This window comes from Barbus barbus (genome assembly GCF_936440315.1).
Source record: "Barbus barbus genome assembly, chromosome: 19".
Classification (NCBI taxonomy): Eukaryota; Metazoa; Chordata; class Actinopteri; order Cypriniformes; family Cyprinidae; genus Barbus; species Barbus barbus.
In genome coordinates this window covers 24,105,302-24,132,130 of record NC_136747.1, presented here as the reverse complement: position 1 = coordinate 24,132,130, position 26,829 = coordinate 24,105,302, and the positions used below count along the sequence as shown (strand labels likewise).

Genomic DNA, 26,829 nt, shown 5'->3' with positions numbered 1-26,829 from the left:
ATTTTTATGTAAAAAACATTTCATGCAATATACACTACTGTTAAAAAGCAATATTTTTATGGTAGAAATAAACATCTATTCAATGAAAAAAAAACTTCACATTTATTTTTTCCAAATAAATGCTTCTCTTCTGAACTAATCAAAGAATCCTGAAAAAAAGAAAATGTATCAGAAAAAAAAAAGAAAGTATTTCAAACTATTTATTTTTTACTGGATTTTTTTTAAATACACACTTGGTGAGCATGACACTTCAAATATAAACATAACATTTTATTATATCTACAAAATGTGCTTGATTTAAATAGTTTTGATATTAATTCTGACATTAGTTTATACTACTGATACAAGCACACAAATAAAAGTATACACACACACACACACCAAACCAGATGGGCACAAGAGGTCATGCAGATGTACTTGTCATCTTCTGTTCAAACATCAAAGGTTAGCATCTCTTTCATGTAGTGAAAGCTTTGTGTGTGTATGTGTGTGTGTGTTACCTGCATCTTTATTTATGGAAACAAATTCTTAAACCCACCACAGTAACACAATACACACAAATCAAATTCCACCCTGCTTGTGTTTTCTTCCCAAAGTCTGCTTATAACATTAGTCACGGATTCGAATGATATGATGGCCGCTGTGTGTCAACACACAAGGAGAACAGTCAAGACATACAGTATCTCTCTCTCTCATTTCTTAGTGATCAGTAGGGAATGAATCATTACAAGAGATGCTGCCAAGTTTTAAATAGCAGAGAGAAATTGAGAGCGAATGCCAACCAATGCTTACTCAACACCGAGCATTCCCTCATTCTCTCGCTCTCCATCAATCTCTCTCAACTCGTGAGCAGATGCCTAAAGTTTTCCCGCAGCGGAGTCCAATGACGTCACCGACGGAAAACACAGAGGAACGTTTCAAGTTAAACACATCCTGAATTTGACCCCATTTACTGTCTTAATTCACATTCTGCATCTCATTAAAAGAAAGAAAAAATGGCTTGCAATCATAATCTTTCTTTGAAATAAACATTTTTTGTTCAGCCCATTCGCTTTTGGTTGCTCACTAGAGGTTTCAAGACAATAAAGCGAGATTTTCTGCAAAGCTGCTTCGAAATAGCATGGATTGTGAAAAGTGCTTTACAAATAAACATGTAATGCACTTACAGTAGAAGTCTGTGGAGAAAGACGCTGTACAATAAATGCAAAAAATAATGTACACACCATTTTGACAGCACAGCCACAAGAAGATTATACCTGTTGACTGAATGTCAAAGAATTGCTAACACTGGCTGTGTAAAGTAATATCCGATGCAGTCATTCCCTGTGAATCGAACCCATGACCTTGACTTTGTGAGTGTCATCTATTGTTTGAGCTACATGAAAGCAACAATATAAGTAAAAACTTATAATGAAAATTTTATATATATTTTTTTTTTTTGCATGTTTGTCACACTTTAATATTTCAGATCATCAAATAAATTTAAATATTAAATCAAAGATAACACAAGTAAACACAACATGCAGTTTTTGAATGAAGTTTTTTATTATGAAGGGAAAACTAAATCCAAACCCACATGGCCCTGTGTGAAAAAGTGCTTGCCCCTAAACCTAATAACTGGTTGGGCCACCCTTAGCAGCAACAACTGCAATCAAGCGTTTGCGATAACTTACAATGAGTCTGTTACAGCGCTGTGGAAAAATGTTGGCCCACTCATCTTGGCAGAATTGTTGTAATTCAGCCACATTGGAGGGTTCGCAAGCATAAACAGCCTTTTTAAGGTCATGCCACAGCATCTCAATAGGATTCAGGTCAGGACTTTGACTAGGCCACTCCAAAGTCTTCATTTGGTTTTTCTTCAGCCATTCAGTATATACATTCTTCAGAGTTGATAAAATGTAGAAAAAAAAAAAAAAACTGTAACTTGAATGCAATGTAAGTCACTTTGGATAAAAGCGTCTGCTAAATGCATAAATGTAAATGTAAATTCAGAGGTGGATTTGCTGGTGTGTTTTGGATCATTGTCCTGCTGCAGAACCCAAGTTCGCTTCAGCTTGAGGTCACGAACAGATGGCCGGACATTGTCCTTCAGGATTTTTTGGTAGACAGCTGAATTCATGGTTCCATTTATCACAGCAAGTCTTCCAGGTCCTGAAGCAGCAAAACAGCCCCAGACCATCACACTACCACCACCATATTTTACTGTTGGTATGATGTTCTTTTTCTGAAATGCTGTTACTTTTACGCCAGATGTAATGGGACACACACCTTCCAAAAAGTTAAATTTTTGTCTCGTCAGTCCACAGAGTATTTTCCCAAAAGTCTTGGGGATCATCAAGATGTTTTCTGGCAAAACTGAGACGAGCCTTTATGTTCTTTTTGCTCAGCAGCGGTTTTCGTCTTGGAACTCTGCCATGCAGGCCATTTTTGCCCAGTCTCTTTCTTATGGTGGAGTCATGAACACTGTCCTTAACTGAGGCAAGTGAGGCCTGCAGTTCTTTAGATGTTGTTGTGGGGTCTTTTGTGACCTCTTGGATGAGTCGTCGCTGCGCTCTTGGGGTAATTTTGGTCAGCCGGCCACTCCTGGGAAGGTTCACCACCGTTCCATGTTTTCTCCATTTGTGGATAATGGCTCTCACTGTGGTTCGCTGGAGTCCCAAAGCTTTAGAAATGGCTTTATAACCTTTTCCAGACTGATAGATCTCAATTACTTTCAAATTTGTTCCTGAATTTCTTTGGATCTCAACATGGTGTAGCTTTTGAGGATCTTTTGGTCTACTTCACTTTGTCAGGCAGGTCCTATTTAAGTGATTTGTTGATTGCGAACAGGTGTGGCAGTAATCAGGCCTGGGTGTGGCTAGAGAAACTGAACTCAGGTGTGATAAACCACAGTTATATTTTAACGGGGGGTGGGGGGGGGGGTGTTTATTGTGTTATCTTTGATTAATATTTAAATTTGTTTGATGATCTGAAACATTAAAGTGTGACAAACATGCAATAAAATGAAAAATCAGGAAGGGGGCCAACACTTTCACACCACTGTATATACATTTTTATTTAAATGGAATTATAATATATTACTACAACAATAATATATTTCATACACATTTACTTACTACAAAGAATATCAAAAAAATGTAAACAATAACAGATTTTCATAAATTTATTATATTGCCATCTATTATCAATTACTACTACTTCATCTTCTTAACTAGTTACCAATTTAATATTAATATGAGTTGCGCGTTTCTGCTTTGAATCATCCTGAATGCTTCGTCCAATATGCTTCCATTATAAGTGAATTAATGCACATGTTTAAGCTGCATTGAACCCCAAACAATCCTTTAAAGCACTGAATTTGTGGAAGATAAAATGTCATGAAGACTGTAGCTTTCTTTTATTTGGCATTTGAATGTTTTCTTTCCTCCAGAGTTCCTCGTCTCACTACATCCGCTCACACCACACCAGAGATAAAAGCTTTTTTAAGACAGGTTGTTTTTCATTTAATGGTCTTCCAGTATTATTTGTGTGTTAAGTGTGTCTAAAAGCAATGGCGAAGTGTGAGTTGTGGGCGTGTTAATGGTCTCTGAATTTAGTAATTAAACTGTTGCTTTTTACAACATCCTGTTGAATTTACTTGGTCACACACACACACACACACGCTGTACATTTGTCCACACATAAGAGGTGTGGGTGTGAATGAGACACATAGACATTAGTCACAGGCCGCTTTACGTGTTAGGAAAGCATCCTCCCGCATCTTTAAGGAGCTTTAAAGAGAAATAATCCAGGCAGACCAATGAGTATTCATCAGATCTGTGGTGTGGAACGAACCTTTACTCTGCCTGCATTATTCAGAGCCGACGATGGGCCATTTGTCTGGACCCACCGCTCAAAAATGTCTAGAAGATTTTCATCTCAGGAACATTATTTCATCTCCTCAGAGGTAGTGAGCTGAAGAACTGCACCGTGCTCGAGTGGATCTTTCAAGAGGCTGTGAACATTAGCGTGTCTGAGTGTGTACGTGTGTAAACGCTTCCCGTTCTTATCAAGCCTGGACTGAATACATATATGATGTGTTATAGAAGGAATTCTATAGAAGGAATATAAAATGCCTCATAAAACACTGAATTTCAATTAACTCTTCAAGGTATATTCACGAATAGAGTAACCAAGTTTATGAACAAAAGTGTGTTAAAAAAAAAAAAAAATATATATATATATATATATATATATATATATATATATATTGAAGCAATAAGCCTTTAGGCTGTTAAAATTCACACGTGGTTCTTGTTATTTTTATTTTATTTTATTTTTTTAGGAAAACTCCAATATACATATACAATATATTTGTATAAATCAAGAACATAATGTACTGTATGTTAGACTTAAAATTCTTAAAAAAAAAAATAAGATACATAAATACAACAATTAATAAACAGGAAATAAAAATTATTATTATTGAATAAAAATATTAATATAATTACACAATATTGTCTTTTAAGAAATTATATATATATATATATATATATATATATATATATATATATATATATATATATATATATATATATATATATATATATATATATATACACACCCATAAAAATATAATTGAATAATAAATCAAATAATCAACAATTGTTGCATTAAAATGTTAAGTTTTAAAAAAAATATTCAATAATAATAATAACAATAGCAGCAATATTATTTATAATAATAACTATTATTATTATTATTTTACGAATCATTTAAAGTTATTGTAGTAATATAATAATGTATAGAAATCAAGATTAACACACACACACACACACACATTCTTTGGCTCATAATTATAACTCCTATAGTCTAACCTTAACCCTATAACACCTTTTTGGGATTTTTATAAGAATAAAGACACTACACACTCCTTTTCTAAACCTGTTGTCCTCGCAGGGATGTAATGAGGTGTGTCCACATTTAGTGCTGCTATTCTTAGAGCGCCTGAAGCCATCAGAGAAACACATCCACTAACAGACTGCTGAATATTTCACACCCATTCACCACAAGCAGGACTTTGCATTTCTATGTGCCGCTGTTGTTCTTGGCCAGTGTCCAGTTTGCCGAATTAAACTTTCTTGGCCTCGTGTGGAAGAATGAGCTAATCATAATTTGAGGTTTACAGCCATTGCTTGAATAAATAAAGTTCAGTATGAGGCACACAGAGCAGTGCTGAGGAAGCTACTTTCAAACTGCAGCCAAGCTAAAATCTGCTCATAATTTACAGCAGCACAACTACACTGACAGTCAAGCCATTTATATAATATACTGTATATATATACACCTATAAGTTACTTTACAGTTAAAGATTACTGAATAAAAGATGTTTAAAAATTCATAAACTGACACTAAATGTGACTAACAAAAAAAGACTAATTTACAACACTGTTTTAAAAACAGTATAATCATAATAATAATAATAAAACTAGAAATAGTCACATTTTAATATTTATTTTAACAAAATATCTAAACACAATATTTAACTATTTAACTAAAATGATATTATTTCAGTTACATTTGATCATATTTATTGTTTGTATTGTTGTTGGTTATTATTATTATCATCATTTTAATATACATTGCTATAAACCAAGGAAATATTTTTTTTTTACAGCAAATATACCTAATAAAAAACAGTGATAAACAGTAATATTCAGCTACTTTAATGTTATTATAATATTTATTTAGCTTAAAAAAGATAAAATGGCACATAAAATGAGCCATAGAACAAACTGACTTGCTAAAATTAATCAAACCCCTAACATTTGAATAAGACGTATTAAAAATATCTTTCTGCATAGCTTCTCAAAAATGAGCTTCTTACTGGATAATCCAGACTATTATTAAACAGCTGATTTACTGATAAATGCAGAGTGCTGTAGAGAGAAACGGAGTGTGTATGAGCAGCCGATCCATCTGACAGAAATGATGGATGATCAAGATGACTGAGACAGTAGATATTATTACAGCTAATGAGTCACTTCAAGTGGTCATTACTAAGGTGTGATCAGTCTCTCTCTCTCTCCATCCATCTCCATCAGTCTATCCCTCTCTCCATCTCAGCAGCAGTCATTCATAGCCACCTCTGCTGTATCACACTAAACATCAGAGTTCAGGTCGACTAGAGCAGAGCGGCTTCGTCACAAATGACCTGTGTGGCTGTATTCATTCAGCAGATGAGACCTCGCCCTTAATAATGTAACTGAGCACTCATTACCATTACAGGACAGTGTGTTTGTACAGTATGTCATGCTGTAAACTACCTAAATGGATTCAGAGTGGTTTCAGAGTGCTCTGGTGGTGTTGAAATGTCAGGTTTCTTTATTGCTTTACACTAAAAACAACAGCATCACGGTATCAATAGCTAAACTTTCAAACTTTTTGAGACTTAAAAATAATCGAAAAATCCACACCCCCATGTTTATACATACATGCATACAAGTCAGTTTCAATTGCAATTTATTTTTTTTGCAAGAAGCCCTGAGTAACAATATAGAGAAGTATCTTGTGTTTTGTGCTTACAAGTTAATGTCTTAAACTGCCGATCTTGTTACTGTGCTATTTAATAATGCTTTAATTTTAATATCCAGTGCAGAGTTGATTCCGTACGGCTCGTCCACTGAATCGCTGGCCGACTCAGTGATCAGCCGTCAAACAGTGAGTCTGTTCAAATTCCCTATAAAATCATAAATGATTACCTTTGAGCTAAATTGACCTGTTTCCCTTACATTATATTACAGTGCAAACTATGCCTATAAGTGGATGAACACATGAATATATGATTTTACAGTTAAAAACACTATTTTTGCAACTGCACAAAGAAGCAAAATGTCCAAATTTTGTTTAAGTTAGATTTCAAATTAAGTTAGTTAAGTATTTAAAATATGCCAATAAGTGTAACAGATGCATATATGATTTCACAATTAAAAACATGAGGTTGCATTTAAAATGAAGTAATTTTGAATTGCAAAAAAAGTGTTCTTAAAAGGAAAGTTCACGCAAAAATGAAAATTATGTCATTAATTTCTCACCCTCATGTCGTTCCAAAACCGCAAGACCTTCATCTTCGGAACACAAATTAAGATATTTTTGATGAAATCCAACAGCTTTCTGACCCTCCATAAACCGTAACACAACTGACAAGGTCAAGGCCCAGAAAAGTAGTAAGGACATCATTAAAATAGTCTATGAGACATCAGTAGTTCAACCTTAATTTTATGAAGCTATGAAAATACTTTGTGTGCACGAAGACAACAAAAATATAGACTTTATTCAACAATTTCTTCTCTTCCATATCAGTCATTATTGACACGCGTTAACGAGAGTTTGACGTATGCATGTGGTTCTGCGTTGTAACGTAGAACGTCCATCTCTCTTTGTTCACCATCTGTATATTCTGGATCAAATAAGTAAGGCTGAGCAAAAAATTGCTAGTCATCCTCTCTGTCAGGGGCAGGAAGCTCTCGGATTTCATCAAAAATATCTTGATTTGTGTTCTGAAGAGGAATGAAGGTCTTATGGGTTTGGAACAAAATAAGGGTGAGTAATTAATGACAGAATTTTTATTTTTGAGTGAACTGTTCCTTTAATTGTAGAAAAAAAATACACTAAATCACAAGAAACCCTGGGTAATAATATAACTGTCCTTTAAAAAAAATGCAACAAAGAGCTAAATATGGTGTGTTTAAGACATGTTGCAGGCAGAGGCTTGCCTCTTGAGTATGGAGTAAATGTATTGTTTGATACCTGGTGGCAGGTAAAGTGCTGACTCGTGTGAAGAAAACTGAAGGTTCAACATCCACTCTGACCCCCAGACTGAGCTCGCGGTAGTAGCCCTCAACTTGACCGGCTCCTCCGCTGTATTTAAAGGTCAACACAGCCTCCAGCGTCTACAGAAAGACAGACAGAGAGAGAGGGGGAAAAAACACATCACTGAAACAGACCAGAATCATGGAAACACAGACCAATTCATTTACAACTGAAGAAAGCAAATCAGTGACACACAATCATAAACCCTGAGTGGCTTCTTATGATCACATGACCTTTAACAGGAACATTAAAGGATCAGTTCATCCAAAATAGAAAAGAGTTATTGTTTACTCATTGCTCACATCATTCTAAACTCTTCACACTGGTCTTTTTCATACCATGAAAGCATGTAGAGGCAGTCAATCTCCAAGAATAACATGAAAGCACCATAAAAGCACCGTATCAGTAGTCCATGTATCTTGTGTCCTGCCCTCAGTCATTTGATAGCTTTGTATGAGAGACCAAAATAAGATGTTATATGACTTCAAAAGACTTGAAGTGTCGTGCATAAGATATATTTACTGTTTGGTACTTTTATGGTACTTTTTTGTCCTTTATGGTGCTTGAAAGCCACTGGTCACTCTCTGCTTCAGCTGTATGGAACAAAACCAGCTCTGAAATTCTTACTTTACAACTCAAACAATTAGAATATCCTGAAAAAGTAAATTTTGTCTTGTAACTTATTTCAAAAAGTGAAACTTTCATATATTTTAGATTCATTACATGTAAAGTGAAACATTTCAAAAGTTTTGTTTTAATTTTGATGATTAGAGCTTACAGTCAAAAATCAGTATTTCAAAATATTAGAATATTTACATTTGAGTTTCAATTAATGACCATCCCTACACTATAAATTCAGGGTATCTCTTGTTCTTTGAAACCACAATAATGGTGAAGACTGCTGACTTGGCAATGATCCAGAAGACGAACATTGACGCCCTCCACAAAGAGGGTAAGTCACAGAGGGTCATTACTGAAAGGTGTGGCTGTTTACAGAGTGCTGTATCAAAGCATATTAAATGCAAAGTTGACTGGAAGGAAGAATTTGGGTAGGAAAAGGTGCAACAAAGGGATGACCGCAAGCTTGAGAATACTGTTAAGCAAAGCTGATTCAAACACTTGGGAGAGCTTCACAAGGACTGGACTGAAGCTGGAGTCAGTGTATCAAGAGTCACCACACTCAGACATCTTCAGGAAAAGGGCTACCAAGCCACTTCTGAACCAGAGGCAACGTCAGAAGCGTCTTACCTGGGTTAAAGAGAAAAAGAACTGGACTGTTGCTCAGTGGTCCAAAGTCCTCTTTTCAGATGAAAGTAAATTTTGCATTTCATTTGGAAATCAAGGTCCCAGAGTCTGAAGGAAGAGTGGAGAGGCACAGAATCCATGTTGCTTGAAGTCCAGTGTGAAGTTTCCACAGTCAGTGATGATTTGGGCTGCCATGTCATCTGCTGGTGTTGGTCCACTGGGTTTTCTGAAGTCCGCAGTCAACGCAGCCATCCACCAGGAAATTTTAAAGCACTTCATGCTTCCTTCTGCTGACAAGCTTTATGGAGATGCTGATTTCATTTTCCAGCAGGACTTGGCACCTGCCCACACTGCCAAAGGTACAAAAAGCTGGTTCAATGACCATGGTGTTACTGTGCTTGATTGGCCAGCAAACTCGCCTGACCTGAACCCCATAGAGAATCTGTGTGGTATAGTCAAGAGGAAGATGAGAGACACCAGACCTAAAAATGCAGACGACCTGAAGGACGCTATCAAAGCAACATGGGCTTCCATCACACCTGAGCAGTGCCACAGGCTGATTGCCTCCATGCCATGCCGCATTGATGCAGTAATTCATGCAAAAGGAGGCCCAACCAAGTATTGAGTGCATAGAAATGACCATACTTTTCAGAAGCGTGACATTTCTGTTTAAAATATCTTTTTTTATTGATCTTATCTAATATTCTAATTTTCTGAGAAACTGAATTTTGGATTTTCATTATCTGTAAACCATAATCAAAATTTCAAGAAATAAAGGCTCGAAATATTTCACTCTGTGTGTAATGAATCTATATAATATATGGGTTTCACTTTCTGAAATGAGTGACAAATATTGACCTTTTTCATGATATTCTACTTTTTTGAGCTGTACCTGTATGTTCCACAAATGAAGGAAAGTCCAGTTTGTAGGGTAAATAAATTGTGGAAAAAAATGCTTATTTTCATTGCTGGTACAAAGGACAGAATTCAGAAGAACTCTAAATAAATTTATAAACTCATCTTACAATTTTGAATTTTTTTTCTTGCAAATCTGATTTATATCTCAATTCTGAGTTTACATCTTGCAATTATGTTTTTTCTGTCTTGGAATAAAAAAAAAAATAATAGGTAATTGAGACTTCTCTCATTTCTGCCTTTTTTCTTGCTATTCTGAGTTTATATCTTACAATTCATATTTTATATCAAATATGCAATTATTTTATCTCACAAAAAAAGTCAGAATTGTGAGATATACAATTCTGGCTTTTTCTCACAATTCTGAGTTCACAATAATGAATAATATTAAATAAGGAAAAGCTAACTGTGATCTTTTACCTCACAATTCTGACTTTTTCCTTCAGAATTTGGAGTTTACACACCACTATTCTGCTATTTCTCCACCACGGAACAAAAAATAAAACTAACTTTTTTTTTCTCTCTTTTTTTAATTTCAGACTTTTTTTTTTATATCTCACAATTCCAGAGATTTCTCTTGCAAAAAAGTCAGAAGTGTGAGATATAAACTCAGAATTGCAAGAAAAAATGTGCAACTTTTTTTTTATCCCATGGTGATGACTACAAAGAAGATAAATATTTGCAGAAAATAAAGTACAAAAGATTAAAAATAGGATGAAAAAACAAAGCTCTGGTAATGAACGAGTGAATGGAGTGAATGCAGAAAGAGGAGGACAAGCTGAGTCAGTCCGGGGGCTGAGAGAATGTGTGTGTGTGTGTCATCTTGGCCTTCTCTGCATCGCTGCATATTGCCAGAACAGCAGATTCTTCCAGAACAAACTTTCCCATTTTCCCCATGCCTCTGTAATCTCTGTAATCTACTTAAAAGGGGGAGCATCATGTAAACATTATTTAAATGGTTAAAGTGCATTTCCTGCTTAAAAAGCAACAGCGAAACCTTTTAAAATTCCATCATCACTGTCACTCATCTTGCCTCGTCTTACCAGACCTCACCAGAGCAAACGGTTTAAAATAGAGTGCCATCTCATCATGCAAATGCAGTTCAGAAGTGTAATCTGTGTGCAAGACCCATCAAAACAGAAAACTGCTTTCATGCAGATGCACCTTCAGACTGCTCAAGGATTGGATTCTGGTCCACTTTATAACATAACCTGACCAAGAACATCCCACTAAAACAGGTGATGTAAACATGGATGTTATACGTGAAGTTTAGGCCTGGGAAAATCTAAATCACACTCTCTGAAGGGGCAAAACAGAACTTACATACACGCAATGCGTGTCTCAAACAAAACATGTGAACCTCAAACTACAGCATCTCACAAAAATCCAAGAGCTGTGTAGGAATGCATGCATAAATATACAGATGAATGAAGAAATAAAGAAATGAATGAGTAAATCAAATAAGAGATGAACAAATAAGCAAACGCACAAAATTAAAGACAAGCAGCACTATGTAGGTAACAAATTACTGATCATATTAACAAATGAACAAACATCTACTGAACAAAATAAACAAACCAACAAAACAATAGGCTATTGTAAAGACACTAATGAATAAACAAATGAATTAATAAAATGTTCAGGGTCAGCAGATTTTTTTTTTAATAAATTAATACTTTTATTCTCTATAGATACATTAAATGGATCAAAAGTGACAGTGAAGACATTTATGATGTTACAAAATATATATTTATATTTAAAAACTTTATTAAATGAATTATGGGAAAAAAGTTTCCACAAAAATATTAAGGAGCACAACTGCTTTAACACTGATAATAATAAGAAGGATTTATTGTGCATCAAATGCTTCAATATATTAAAATAGAAAACAGCTATTTTAAATGGTAATATTTCATAATATCTGTTTTTACTGTATTTTTGATCAAATTTGCCTACGGTGAGCTTTTTTAGAGGACAGGACAGTCCAGAGTATAATGAAGGAACAAATACAAATTTGTGTGTAAAAATAACCATTTATAGGGGATATTTTCACAGATTCATGTCCATATATATGAGATGTGAAACAGGAACATCACAATCTCAGGGTGAGAAAGATGCGAGCGGCAGATGTTTTCCAGCAGGGCTTGATCTTCTTAATTTTCTTAAATGAGGGGCCGACAGCATCACTTCTGAGTTTGAGAGGATGAGGAGGCAATAAAACTACAGAACGAGAACAAAGATAGAAAGGAAGAGATCTATAGGGAAGACAGATCTCATTGGCCTCATTATTCTGACGGCCTCCCGTCTCACGCGCCCTGCGCAGACCTCTGGCTCTGAGAGAACAGAAAAAGAGTGTGTGTGTGTGATGCTTTCTAGAGAGAGAAGACGACAAGCGAGTGTGTGTGTGTATTTGGGTTTGTAGGGTTTTCCTGCAGGGCCCACTGGAGTGATCCACATTCACCCTCCTGTTGTGTGAAACCTCACCCCGTCCAATCGCTACGCTCTACTGAGTGTGTGTGTGTGTGTTCGCTGAGAGTTGCCGGCCTCCGGAGAGATGCTATTTCAATCACACAGAGAGCTAAAGATAGAACAAACCATAAAGTGTGTGTTTGAGAAAGAGAAAGATGTGCTGACACTCAGTGAATTTAATAGCCTGCTTTATGATCACTCGAAAGTATCTATACTGACGCTGAATGAACTAATGAAGAAATAAATTAATGAATTATTTAAAAACAAATGAAATGTACAAATTAATGAACAAACTGATGAAAGAACCATCAAATAAGCAAATGAATGCAGAATTGAAAAAATGAACTAATGAACAAATAGATGACCAACAAAAATTATCGAAACAATATAACTAACAAATGAATGAATAAATCATTCAACAAACAAAATTAATGAATGAATAGATTAATAAAATAATGGTTATAATGAATGTACAAATGACAAAACCAATGAATGTACAAATGAATAAAGGACAATGAATGAAAGAACAAACAAATGAATGAACGAACAAACAAGCAAACAAGTGAATGAATGATAAACTAAATGAGTGGATCAACAAACTGAAAAAATACTGAATTCAATAAATCGAAGAATGAATGAATGAAAGAAAGAATGAAATGAACAAACCAATAAAAGGAATTCTAAAAATACATAAAATATGTAATACATACAAATTTATTCAATCTAATGAACGTACCAATAAATGAACTAATGAATAAATAAATTAATGCACAAAAGAAAAATTAATGAACAAAAAAAGCAGATGCATAAATTAACAAATAAATAAATGAGTGATATAAACTCAATTAACATTTAAGAATATAATATAAAAATATGTTATAGTTTTATGTTTGAGCTTATATATCTTCATATTCATAACAGTCTGAGTAATTCTATGTCTTGAACAGTAGAGTGTCAAGTGTCAGCTTTGTGAACATATGCTGATTATGTATCTAGTTAGAAATACCTTTTTATTTTAGATATGTCATGTCCCCATGCCAAAATGGGGGGGGGGGGGGCGGGGGGGGCTTGAGAAGAGGTTAAAGAAATAATTTTTAACAACTGAATGAATTAACAAATAAACTAAAAAGAATCAACAAACAAAAAGTTAATGAATGAATGAAATGATGAATGAAAAATAACTACATTCAATAAAAGGCATCAACACATGAGGAAAGAATAATGAACAAGCAAATGAATGAACTAACTAACATACTGTAAATGTGAATGGCTGGAATAAGATGCAGGCAGACTAAATGAAACAGAATGTACTAAAACAAAATCTTGTGTGAAATGAGATCTTCAGGTTTCATAAACACACAGCAAAGACCTTCGGGCTGAAACGGATGAATGTTGAAGAGCTCCAGCGGGAGCGTGAAGGTGATCACTGCAGAATCACCTCAGACTGTCAAAAGCTTTCAAACGGCCTAATATCACTGCTGCACCACTGCAATATTAACCGCAGAAATATTCTTCTCATGCAAACGCAGACGTTCGTTTAACCCGTCTGAAACGCCTGCTGCCCCTCAGTAATGTCCTAACTGTTATTAAGACCCCAGAGTTTCACGGCTTACAAGAGGAGGATGTGAAATCCAATACACTTCATAAAGATCTCTGACATTTTCATTTACATGCTCTTTACAGACCATTACTACAGAGAAAGAGAGAGAGCGAGCGAAAGGATCCTTAATGCTTTTGCAATATTGGACTCCAATAGCCATGCTAATAAAGCAGCACTGAATTGAAACTGAACTAAACTGAGATAAAAGAGAAAGTTAAAGAGTTAATAGACTGGATACAGAGAGCGGGGTAGAGAAGTAGTCCACGCCATGTTGTAGTTTAAATAATTTTTGTAGGAATTTATTAATGGGTTTGTTAGTTCATTAATTTGTTTGTCCATGTATTTGTTTATTCATATACAGTGGTGTGAAAAAGTGTTGGCCCCCTTCCTGATTTTTTATTTGTTTGCATGTTTGTCACACTTTAATGTTTCAGATCAAACAAATTTAAATATTAATCAAAGATAACACAAGTAAACACAACATGCAGTTTATAAATGAAGGGTTTTTTTTATGAAGGGAAAACAAAATCCAAACCCACATGGCCCCGTGTGAAAAAGTGTTTGCCCCCCACCCCCCCTGTTAAAACACAACTGTGGTTTATCAAACCTGAGTTCAATTCCTCAACACCCAGGCCTGATTACTGCCACACCTGTTCGCAATCAACAAATCACTTAAATAGGACCTGCTTGACAAAGTGAAGTAGACCAAAAGATCCTCAAAAGCTACACATCATGTTGAGATCCAAAGAAATTCAGGAACAAATGAGAAAGTAATTGAGATCTATCAGTCTGGAAAAGGTTATAAAGCCATTTCTAAAGCTTTGGGACTCCAGCGAACCACAGTGAGAGCCATTATCCACAAATGGAGAAAACATGGAACAGTGGTGAACCTTCCCAGGAGTTAATTACCCAAAATACAACCAAAATTACCCCAAGAGCGCAGCGACGACTCATCCACAACAACATCTAAAGAACTGCAGGCCTCACTTGCCTCAGTTAAGGTCAGTGTTCATGACTCCACCATAAGAAAGAGACTGGGCAAAAATGGCCTGCATGGCAGAATTCCAAGACGAAAACCGCTGCTGAGCAAAAAGAGCATAAAGGCTCATCTCAGTTTTGCCAGAAAACATCTTGATGATCCCCAAGACTTTTGGGAATATACTCTGTGGACTGACGAGACAAAAGTTGAACTTTTTGTAAGGTGTGTGTCCCATTACATCTGGCATAAAAGTAACACAGCATTTCAGAAAAAGAACATCATACCAACAGTAAAATATGGTGGTGGTAGTGTGATGGTCTGGGGCTGTTTTGCTGCTTCAGGACCTGGAAGACTTGCTGTGATAAATGGAACCATGAATTAAGCTGTCTACCAAAAAATCCTGAAGGAAAATATCCGGCCATCTGTTCATGACCTCAAGCTGAAGCGAACTTGGGTTCTGCAGCAGGACAATGATCCAAAACACACCAGCAAATCCACCTCTGAATGGCTGAAGAAAAACAAAATGAAGACTTTGGAGTGGCCTAGTCAAAGTCCTGACCTGAATCCTATTGAGATGCTGTGGCATGACCTTAAAAAGGCGGTTCATGCTCGAGAACCCTCCAATGTGGCTGAATTACAACAATTCTGCCAAGATGAGTGGGCAAAAATTCCTCCACAGCGCTGTAACAGACTCATTGTTAGTTAGTTATCGCAAATGCTTGATTGCAGTTGTTGCTGCTAAGGGTGGCCCAACCAGTTATTAGGTTTAGGGGGCAAGCACTTTTTCACACAGGGCCATGTGGGTTTGGATTTTGTTTTCCCTTCATAATAAAAAACTTCATTCAAAAACTGCATGTTGTGTTTACTTGTGTTATCTTTGATTAATATTTAAATCTGTTTGATGATCTGAAACAGTGTGACAAACATGCAAAAATTTTTTAAAAAATCAGGAAGGGGGCCAACACTTTTTCACACCACTGTATATATAAAATGCATGGACAAACAAATTAATGAACTAACAAACCCATTAATATTCCTACAAAAATGATTTAAACTACAACTGAATTAATTTACCAATGAACAAACAAACAAAATGAAAGAACAAATGAATAAATGAAAAAAAAAAAAAAAACTCAAATGAAAAATGAAGGAACAAATGAAGAAAATGTAAACAATGTTGTCATTTTCTAAAAATTTAAATAGTCTAAAAATGCCTTTAAAAAAGAACTCATGTTGCTACATCTCAATCAAATGATGGTTGCAGTATGGATAGACCGATCTACAAGACTAGTGTAGAGCAGGAGAAGGACTAATTATGATTTGAGAAGCATAAATATGCAACATACAAGGAAAACACAACAGGAGGTGCTTAAATAACAGTAAAACCTCCAGCACTGTGCTGAAAGAGCTGTCAGTCTCTGACTGTCACAGCCATCTCGATGTCAGCCTAAAATGTCAGTTACTCTACATCTCTAGACATACTAAGCTGCTCTGAAGAAAAAGACAGCATATTATGGATACAGTGCGTGTACGAATGACTGAAAAGAAGTGAATACTCACGTCTTTACAGCCTATTTCTCAGATAACCTGAACAAACGTGTGTGTGTGTGTGTGTGTGTGTGTGGGTTTGTGCATGTGGTCAGATCCTGATAACAGCAGGTTATCAGATGTGTTTATCAACACTGGTCTCTAGTGACCTTTATGTTGTAAAAGCAGGGTCTCTATGGCATCAGGTTACCCTGACACACACACAAACACAAATACACGAAGGTTTACCAGAAGAAATTCAGTGTCAATTCAAGCTGCCGATTTCTAATGTCAGTGACCAGTGACCAATGTGGATGCATACAATACACAAATTTTCAGCATCATTACTCCAGTCTTCAGTGTCACATTATCCTTCAGTATGGTGAACCAGTAGTGCACAACACAATGAAATCACCACAACACAATGCATAGGACTAATTTCGTTGCGGCTTGTTTTCGTTGTGATGTGCTAATTTCATTGTGTTGCGGCTTGTTTCCGTTGTGTTGTGCTAATTTCGTTGTGTTGCGGCTTGTTTCCGTTGTTTTGCAACTTGTTTCTGTTGTGTTGTGCTAATTTTGTTATGCTGTGGCTTGTTTTCATGTGTTGCGGCTTATTTCCGTTGTGTTGTGCTAATTTTGTGGTGTTGTGGCTCGTTTTTATTATGTTGCTGCTTGATTCCATTGTGTTGTGCTAATTTTATTGTGTTGTGGCTCGTTTCCGTTGTGTTGTGCTAATTTTATTGTGTTGTGGCTCGTTTCCGTTTTGTTGCGGCTTGTTTTCGTTGTGATGTGCTAATTTCATTGTGTTGCAGCTTGTTTCCGTTGTGTTGTGCTAATTTTGTTGTGTTGCGGCTTGTTTCCGTTGTTTTGCGACTTGTTTCTGTTGTGTTGTGCTAATTTTGTTATGTTGTGGCTTGTTTTCGCTGTGTTGCGGCTTATTTACGTTGTGTTGTGCTAATTTTGTGGTGTTGTGGCTCGTTTTTATTATGTTGCTGCTTGATTCCATTGTGTTGTGCTAATTTTATTGTGTTGTGGCTCGTTTCCGTTGTGTTGTGCTAATTTTATTGTGTTGTGGCTCGTTTCCGTTTTGTTGCGGCTTGTTTTCGTTGTTGCGGCTTGTTTCCGTTGTGTTGTGCTAATTTCGTTGTGTTGCAGCTTGTTTCCGTTGTTTTGCGACTTGTTTCTGTTGTGTTGTGCTAATTTTGTTGTGTTGTGGCTTGTTTTCGTTGTGTTGCGGCTTATTTACGTTGTGTTGTGCTAATTTTGTGGTGGTGTGGATCGTTTTTATTATGTTGCTGCTTGATTCCATTGTGTTGTGCTAATTTTATTGTGTTGTGGCTTGTTTTCATTGTGTTGCAGCTTGTTTCCATTGTGTTGTGCTAATTTTGTTGTGTTGCGGCTTGTTTTCATTGTGTTGCGGCTTGTTTCCGTTGTATAGCAACTTGTTTCGTTGTGTTTCGTTTCCGTTGTGTTGTGCAATACTGGGCCAACACGCTTCAGAGATCATATGCTTATTTGCTGCTTTTTCAGGATTCTAATGATTAGACATTTTAAAAAAGCAGCATTTATTTGAAATAGAAATCTTTTGTAGCATTATAAAATTATTTACTGTTGCTTTTTATCCTTGCTGAATAAAAAGAAAAAAAATAATGCCGAATTTTGCACGCTTACCAACACAATATGAATTTCTAAATAAAACTCCTTAAGTCTAAAACTTCTTAAGTCTACAGTTCGGTGGTGTGTGAACAGGACATTAGCTGTTTCAAACAAGGGTTTCAAATGTTAACCCTAACATTGAGCAATAATAATAGTGATGAAGCAAACCAAGCACATTCAAACCTGTGTCTCAGTGACAGTCTGCTATCCTACACACATTCTAACAAACTAGAAACCAGCTGTTCAAGCACAACACACACACGCTGGCATCCATGTAAAACACAAACAAGCCAGACTGAGCCATCCATCAAATCACACACACGCATGACTGATTGTGTGTGTGTAAGCATATGGAAAGCTGTTCAGTCTGGTTGGCCAGATTACACACATGGACTGAGACACACACGGCATAAAATACACCCAAAGCCACAATCAGCTACAGTATACACTCACCTAAAGGATTATTAGGAACACCATACTAATACTGTGTTTGACCCCCTTTCGCCTTCAGAACTGCCTTAATTCTACGTGGCATTGATTCAACAAGGATAGAAATGTTGGCCCATATTGATAGGATAGCATCTTGCAGTTGATGGAGATTTGTGGGATGCACATCCAGGGCACGAAGCTCCCGTTCCACCACATCCCAAAGATGCTCCATTGGGTTGAGATCTGGTGACTGTGGGGGCCATTTTAGTACAGTGAACTCATTGTCATGTTCAAGAAACCAATTTGAAATGATTCGAGCTTTGTGACATGGTGCATTATCCTGCTGGAAGTAGCCATCAGAGGATGGGTACATGGTGGTCATAAAGGGATGGACATGGTCAGAAACAATGCTCAGGTAGGCCGTGGCATTTAAACGATGCCCAATTGGCACTAAGGGGCCTAAAGTGTGCCAAGAAAACATCCTCCACACCATTACACCACCACCACCAGCCTGCACAGTGGTAACAAGGCATGATGGATCCATGTTCTCATTCTGTTTACGCCAAATTCTGACTCTACCATCTGAATGTCTCAACAGAAATCGAGACTCATCAGACCAGGCAACATTTTTCCAGTCTTCAACCGTCCAATTTTGGTGAGCTTGTGCAAATTGTAGCCTCTTTTTCCTATTTGTAGAGGATATGAGTGGTACCCGGTGGGGTCTTCTGCTGTTGTAGCACATCCGCCTCAAGGTTGTGCGTGTTGTGGCTTCACAAATGCTTTGCTGCATACCGAGTGTAACGAGTGGTTATTTCAGTCAAAGTTGCTCTTCTATCAGCTTGAATCAGTTGGCCCATTCTCCTCTGACCTCTAGCATCAACAAGGCATTTTCGCCCACAGGACTGCCGCATACTGGATGTTTTTCCCTTTTCACACCATTCTTTGTAAACCCTAGAAATGGTTGTGCGTGAAAATCCCAGTAACTGAGCAGATTGTGTAATACTCAGACCGGCCCGTCTGGCACCAACAACCATGCCACTCTCAAAATTGCTTAAATCACCTTTCTTTCCCATTCTGACATTCAGTTTGGAGTTCAGAGATTGTCTTGACCAGGACCACACCCCTAAATGCATTGAAGCAACTGCCATGTGATTGGTTGATTAGATAATTGCATTAATGAGAAATTGAACAGGTGTTCCTAATAATCCTTTAGGTGAGTGTATATATGAAGTGTTTATTAGCAAAAACCGATAACTCTGTTCAAAAATCATGCTTTTTTTATTATCATGTTTTTATTGTGTTTTGTGTTAGCTAGTATTTTTTACCTAATCAAAATATCCCAACAGCAGTTTGAGATGAATTGGAAAGCACAATGAAAAAAGCTGATTTTTGAAAATTGTTATATGTTTTTGCAAATGAACTCTTCGTATATCCATCACTCTATATACTACCATTAAAAATTACATTTAAAATAATTATATTAAAATAATACATTTTTAATAATTCATTAAAAGAATCAGCTCATAATCATCATTCATTGTGAATCTAACTACACTGATCATGCTGTATGTTTTCTATTGGGTGCAACTCAATAGTTCTTTTCCTAGCAATTTCAATTTCAAGATATGCAATTTTTTATCTTATTAAATCCAATTCAGCATGCAAATTCACATTCAGGACTCCAAATGTGATTTTGTTTCAGTGTTTCTACAGATCAAGCAGTGCTCCGCCACACTTACATAGACACTCAAAACACAAACAAATGTATACACACAAACAAAAATGCAGTAAAACCCACTCATAGTGATCTACAAGACAGAGACAGTATGTAGTAATTACAACTATTTAGTTGTCTATGGCATGTCTTCATTCAGACAGCTAGGTGACTGTGTGTATGTGTGCGTTTCGTTTCTTGAGGGCCGATGCCACCCATATAAAACTATGAAAATGCCACACTCACCAGTTGCTAAGATACAAGTGTATGCTTTGTACCACTGTAGGCACTTAAAGTTGAAACAAACAAATAAACACAAATACATAACTGGGTGTGCACTTTCTAACACACGGAACCCTTTAAAACTAGTCCTAAACAAAACCGTGTACACACACACACACACACTGCAGCACTGCGCAGTGTTGCTAGCATTTCCATGGAGACGCAGATGGTGCGCTCAGAGTCTCGGCAGAGTTTATTTTCAGACCTGCCGCTTTTAGTTTTTATTTAACGTCTGTCTTAAATGGCCTTCCGTCTCTTGATTGGTTAAACCAGAAATGCGAGTAGGCATAGTTAAATTTTTTTATAAAGTTTTTTTTTCTTTGACTTTTAAAAGCAAGCTGTGTGTTTTTTGTTAATGTGATTTAAGGCAACGCTAAACAGCATTCTTACATATTACCACATGTGACATCAAATCATAATCATAAATTATAAATTCAGATGTCATTCATTAGTGGAAAGCAATTTTTGGGCTTACATTAAAACAGTATGTTTTCATAGTACAGCAAACTCTTATTTCAAGACCTAATGAACAGACAATGTTTTTTTTTTTTTTACAGCTGAAATTAATGTTTATACTGAGTGGTGTTTGTAAAGGAAAGCATCACTAGTACTAATGCTGATAATAAACCTTCAAACATAAATCGTGACGTCAGCATGAAACAGACGCTGCAACCTGCTATATGTTGTGATGGATTTCCAAGTGAACTTTTCCAAGTGAAGTGACAGGACTTGATTTAATCTATGGGTTGTTGATTGGATCATAAACAGTGATCTTCTGAGTAAAGACTTCAAAAGTCAAAAAAAAATTACATGGATGCACGGATAAATCATTAAAAATGAGAACAGTAACATGCATGATAAGTGGGCAATGATGATTCCATGACAAATTTTAATTTGGGCCCGTTCACACAGTACACTTTCTGGTGGGTTTTATTGTCATTAAAAATACATTCAACGTAAATCACTCCAAGTTACACTACTTTATCATTGGTGAGCATAAGAGACAAAAAAAAATTAAAAAAAATCTTGCGTAAGAGACTTCATAAAATAATTAATAATAAGAATAGTTAAAAAGAAAATTTACTTGCCAACCCCAAACTTTTGAATGCTAGTGCCTATGACAAAGTTGAAAATGTAGTTAATTTTATATATATATATATAAATGCTTATGTTTTCAGTAGTGATTCATGGCTCTGTCCTTTGGCCCTAGATTGGTTAAGCTGATGGTGTTTAACAGATATCAGAGACACTCTTGGGTTTATGAAGAGGCTGTACTCTCACCATCTGATTATTGAAGAGGAAAAACCACTCAATTCCCAAGAAACAGCTGCAGTAGCATGAGTGTGTATCTGACTGTCAAAATGGGCTTTTCTTTTACTACAAACATCTATACACAGTTAGATACAATTTCATATAATGTCATATGTTTTATATTTTTATAATTTATTACAATATTGTGACTAATATATTGGCCTAGACAATATTTTTTATTTTTATTTTTTTGCTTAAATTTGTTAAACTCAACAAGTTAAACTCAACAAGCCTCTGAAAAATTGTTAATGGCAGATGTCATTGTGAAAACATGCCCTGTTATCGGGTCAACTCTTGTTCAGTTAACTAGTAGAAAGTAAATATAGCCAAGATTGATAAATGTTGAAAACATTATATTAACAAATATTAATGGATTCAACGATAAAGCAAAGCAATACACACTGCACGATTTTCAGATGTCCCAGATGAAAGATTGGCATCGTGAAACAATCGTGGCCAACCAGAAATCGCCACGATTGCTTCACGAAGGCGGTCTTTCATCTGGGACAGCCGAAAATAATGCAGTGTGTTTCGGGCTTAAAGCAGTGGTTTTCAAACCTCTCCATGAAGTACCCCCATATATCTGACACACCCACTTCAGTTCTTGCAGTCTCAACTAATAAGCTGATGAGTTGAATCAGGTGTGATAGATGAGGGAGACATACAAAATCTGCAAGGCTGCGGCTACTCCAGGACAGGTTTGAGAACCACTGCTATAAAGTATTTTAGAGAAAATTGAGAACATGCAACATTAACAACACAATTTTATCCACTGAATGAGCTCATTTCAAATTTGATGCCTGCCACAGGTTTCAAAAAAGTTGGCACGGGGCTAACAAAGGGCTGAAAAATCAAGACATTTTGAAAAGATTCAGCTGGGGGAACACCTAGCAACTAATTAATTAATTTACATCAGGACTGTAACATGATTAGCTATAAAAGGGATGTCTTAAGAGAGTCTCTCAGAAGTAAAGATGGGCAGAGGCTCTCCAATCTGTGAAAGAGGGCGTAAAAAGATTGTGGAATACTTTAAAAACAACGTTCCTCAATGTCAAATTGCAAAGGCTTTGCAAATCTCATCATCTACAGTGCATAACATCATCAAAAGATTCAGAGAAACTGTAGAAATCCCTGTGCGTAAGGGACAAGGCCGAAGACCTTTGTTGAATGTCCGTGGTCTTTGGGCCCTCAGATGACACTGCATCACTCATCGGCATGATTCTGTCATTGACATTACTAATAGGCCCAGGAATACTTCCAGAAACCACTGTCGGTAAACATAATCCGCCGTGTCATCCGCAGATGCCAACTAAAGCTCTATCATGCAAAAAGGAAGCCATATGTGAACATGGTCCAGAAGCGCCGTCGTGTCCTGTGGGCCAAGGCTCATTTAAAATGGACTGTTTCAAAGTGGGAAAGGGTTCTATAGTCAGACGAGTCCAAATTTGACATTCTTGTTGGAAATCATGAATGCCGTGTCCTCCAGGCTAAAGAGGAGGGAGACATTTCAGCATGTTATTAGCGTTCAGTTCAAAAGCCAGCATTTCTGATGGTATGGGGTGCATAAGTGCATACGGTATGGACAGCTTGCATGTTTTGGAAGGCACTATGAATGCTGAAAGGTATATAAAGGTTTTAGGGCAACATATGCTCCCCTCCAGATGACGTGTATTTCAGCAGGACAATGCAAAACCACATACTGCAGCTATTACAACAGCATGGCTTCATAGTAGAAGAGTCTGGGTGCTGAACTGGCCTGCCTGCAATGCAGAACTTTAACGTATAGGAAGAACATTTGGTGCATCATTAAACAAAAAATACATCAAAGATGACCATGAACTCTCCAGCAGCTGGAAACCTATATCAGGCAAGAATGGGACCAAATTCCAACACCAAATCTCCAGAAACTCATAACCTTGATGCCCAGACGTCTAAACCATGGTAAACATGCCCTGGTCCCAACTATTTTGAGACCTGTAGCAGGCATCAAATTTGAAATGAGCTCATTTTGTGCATAAAATTGTAAAATTTCTCAGTTTAAACATTTATGTTATGTTATCTATGTTCTATCGTGAAATAAAATATTGGCTCATGTGATTTGAAAGTCTTTTAGTTTTCATTTTATTCAAATTTTAAAAAAGTCCCAACATTTCCAGAATTCGGGTTGTAGAAGATTTGGTAGGATTGTGATAATATTATTTCATCCATCCATCTTCTTCCGCTTATCCGGGGACGGGTCGCGGGGGCAGCAGTCTAAGCAGGGATGCCCAGACTTCTCTCTCCCTAGACACTTCCTCCAGCTCTTCCGGGGGGACACCGAGGCGTTCCCAGGCCAGCCGGGAGACATAGTCTCTCCAGCGTGTCCTATGTCTTCCCCGGGGTCTCCTCCTATTATTTCATTATATTTCAATATTTTAAATTATACCAACTATATATTATTATTTTCCTTTGACAGATTATATATTTATTACGTTATAGACTGATAAATCATGCACAATAAGACCAGACCAGAGTTGTTTGTTAAGAATGTTAACAGGGTCAGTTTAGATTTCATATTCATTTTTAAATTTAAATCTTATTTTCATCTCCTTTCATTTGTAAAGGTCATATCTTGTTTATGAGTATCTGTCCTGGTAAGTTGCATTCATGTGTAACTGCTAAATAAATGTGCATTCAATCTCACTGTAAACATGCTTTATTTTCTAATCTGGTCCACTACGGGTTTTGATTACTAAGGGTTTTGAAGTCAAAGCGCATACACATAGACTCACGCCAAATGCACAATTTTTTGCGCTATTGATAGAAAGTTGAAGCATAGTGCATCATCTTGTACGCGCCCCTGTGTGTGTGTGTGTGTGTGTGTAAGTGTGTGTTTCCCTGCGGTTGGCTGCTGAAAGTGCTTACACGGTAGTCAGAGCTACAGAATAACTGCCATACATCATCTCACAGATGAGCTGCCAGACACACACTCGGGCATGACTCCAGCTGCTGATACGGATCTTCCCTCTCTCGCTGGGTTCCGTCGCTCCAGTCTTCACTAAGTGATCACATCATTTGCCTCTTCATAGCATTTAACTGCCCCTTGAGCCTCTTGATGCCCCACCTGCCCCTCTCAGACCCACACAGTGAGAGTGAATCACCTCAAACTGGACCCAATGAGTATGAGAGCTGCAGGATAAGAGGAAAATAGGTGGGAGAGTGTACTTCTTTCTTTCTTTATAAGGCTTATTTTACAGGGAAACAAATACTCCCTGATTTTTGATGTACACTGCTGTTCATAAGTTTGGGGTCTGTATGACAAAATTAGCTCACTTCTAGGGACCCAAAGTATTGCTACACAGTGCTGGAAAGCCTCCCGGTGCTGTGTGACTCATATCTGGAGTCTGTGGTCAAAATATCTCCTCACATCACTAATGTGTTTGGTCTTTAAAGCTTTAATTTAAAGACACACCGGCCTGAAGGGAAGGAGAACAAGTATGTGTTCTCATTCATATCATTAATGTACGACTTTGTTTATACTTTAAGAAAGAAAAATGTATGTGATTTCTGAATTAACACGCTACATCTGTGCATAGAGATGAACACCTAGATCCTGCATTATGGGTTATTTAATCAGAAGTAATCAAACCTGCCACAACAAGATGCTAAAGTAAAAAAGCAGCATCTAGCTGTGTGAAGACAGATAGCCAAAGCTGCATGTCAGACTTCATAAACCCTGATGATCATTTACTTTTAACGTTCCTGCTCATCTTCAGTAAAGCAGCTCTGGATATCAGCCGCTGATGGGAAAAAGAGTGCTTTTCATTTCCTTTACATGCACAAAACAAGTAAACAAACTAATCACGAAGCTAAATGATGAAATATACTATGCGTGTGTGTGCTTATATGACTGCAAACTCACAAACGCAGTGGAGCGTGTCAAAACCAAACAGCTTAATTTAAGAGTTTGTGCCCGGCGGGATCTGTCACGAGCACATTGTGCCATAAAAGTACGCATTCACACGCAGGAGCCGTCAGAGGTCACATGTGATGATCCGTTTCCATACCGGCAGAAAACCAGTCAATCTACTGAACTGAACTCACATCAGATCTCGTATCGATTCGCTCTCCCTCCAGCACCATCTGAGACATTATTAAAATGCTTCTTCACCGTCTGGCCGAAGAAACAATGACAAAATTGCTTGTGCTGTTTTTTTTTTTAAATTTCGAAACATTTTCGGGAAAATACAGACGGAGGAAAATGAATGGAGGAAAGTGTGTTAAGAGTTTAACTTGGAAATGGGATACGATTCATTTCATGTTTAACATGATTCATTTATGTTAAACAGAGCAAGCGCACAGCATCCTTAGCTGTAAAGCACCATCAATTCAGCCAAAAGAATCAATGAACAAACATCCAGTGAGCAGTGAATGTGAAGAAGTTTGTGAATGACATATTCCAACTGTATCGAAATCCACTGAATCACTGCTGTTTGTCTTCGAAGAAATTGCCCTTGGCGAGCAGCGTGCATTCTTCGCATATCTTGCGATGACAGCAGACAGATTTCATGTGGCATTCTGTACAGCTTGTGTTTTGATACTAAAACTAAAGGGATACAACCTTGAGTAAAACAGTGAATCAAACTACACTTTCCAACAAATCAAAGGAACAGTTCAACGAGTCATTTCTTCATCTGAACAAATTCATCATTACCATCACTTGCTCACCAATGAATCCTCTGCAATGAATGGGTGCCGTCAGAATGAGAGTCCAAACAGATGATAAAAACAACACAATGCATAAGTAATCCACACCACTCCAGTCCATCTATTAATGTCTTGTGAAGTGAAAAGCTGCATGTTTATGATAAA

The 26,829-nt window shown here is 36.8% G+C and overlaps 1 protein-coding gene across 2 annotated transcripts in view; it reads right to left on the bottom strand.

Annotated features, from left to right (window-relative positions):
* Positions 1 to 26,829, bottom strand: part of trappc9 (trafficking protein particle complex subunit 9) — a 217,634-nt gene that overhangs the window by 72,498 nt on the left and 118,307 nt on the right. For both annotated transcript variants that reach the window (XM_079441154.1, XM_079441153.1), the window contains one exon: positions 7,789 to 7,931. In XM_079441154.1, coding sequence (XP_079297280.1) covers positions 7,789 to 7,931 — 143 coding nt within the window. The remainder of the gene's footprint in view (positions 1 to 7,788; positions 7,932 to 26,829) is intronic.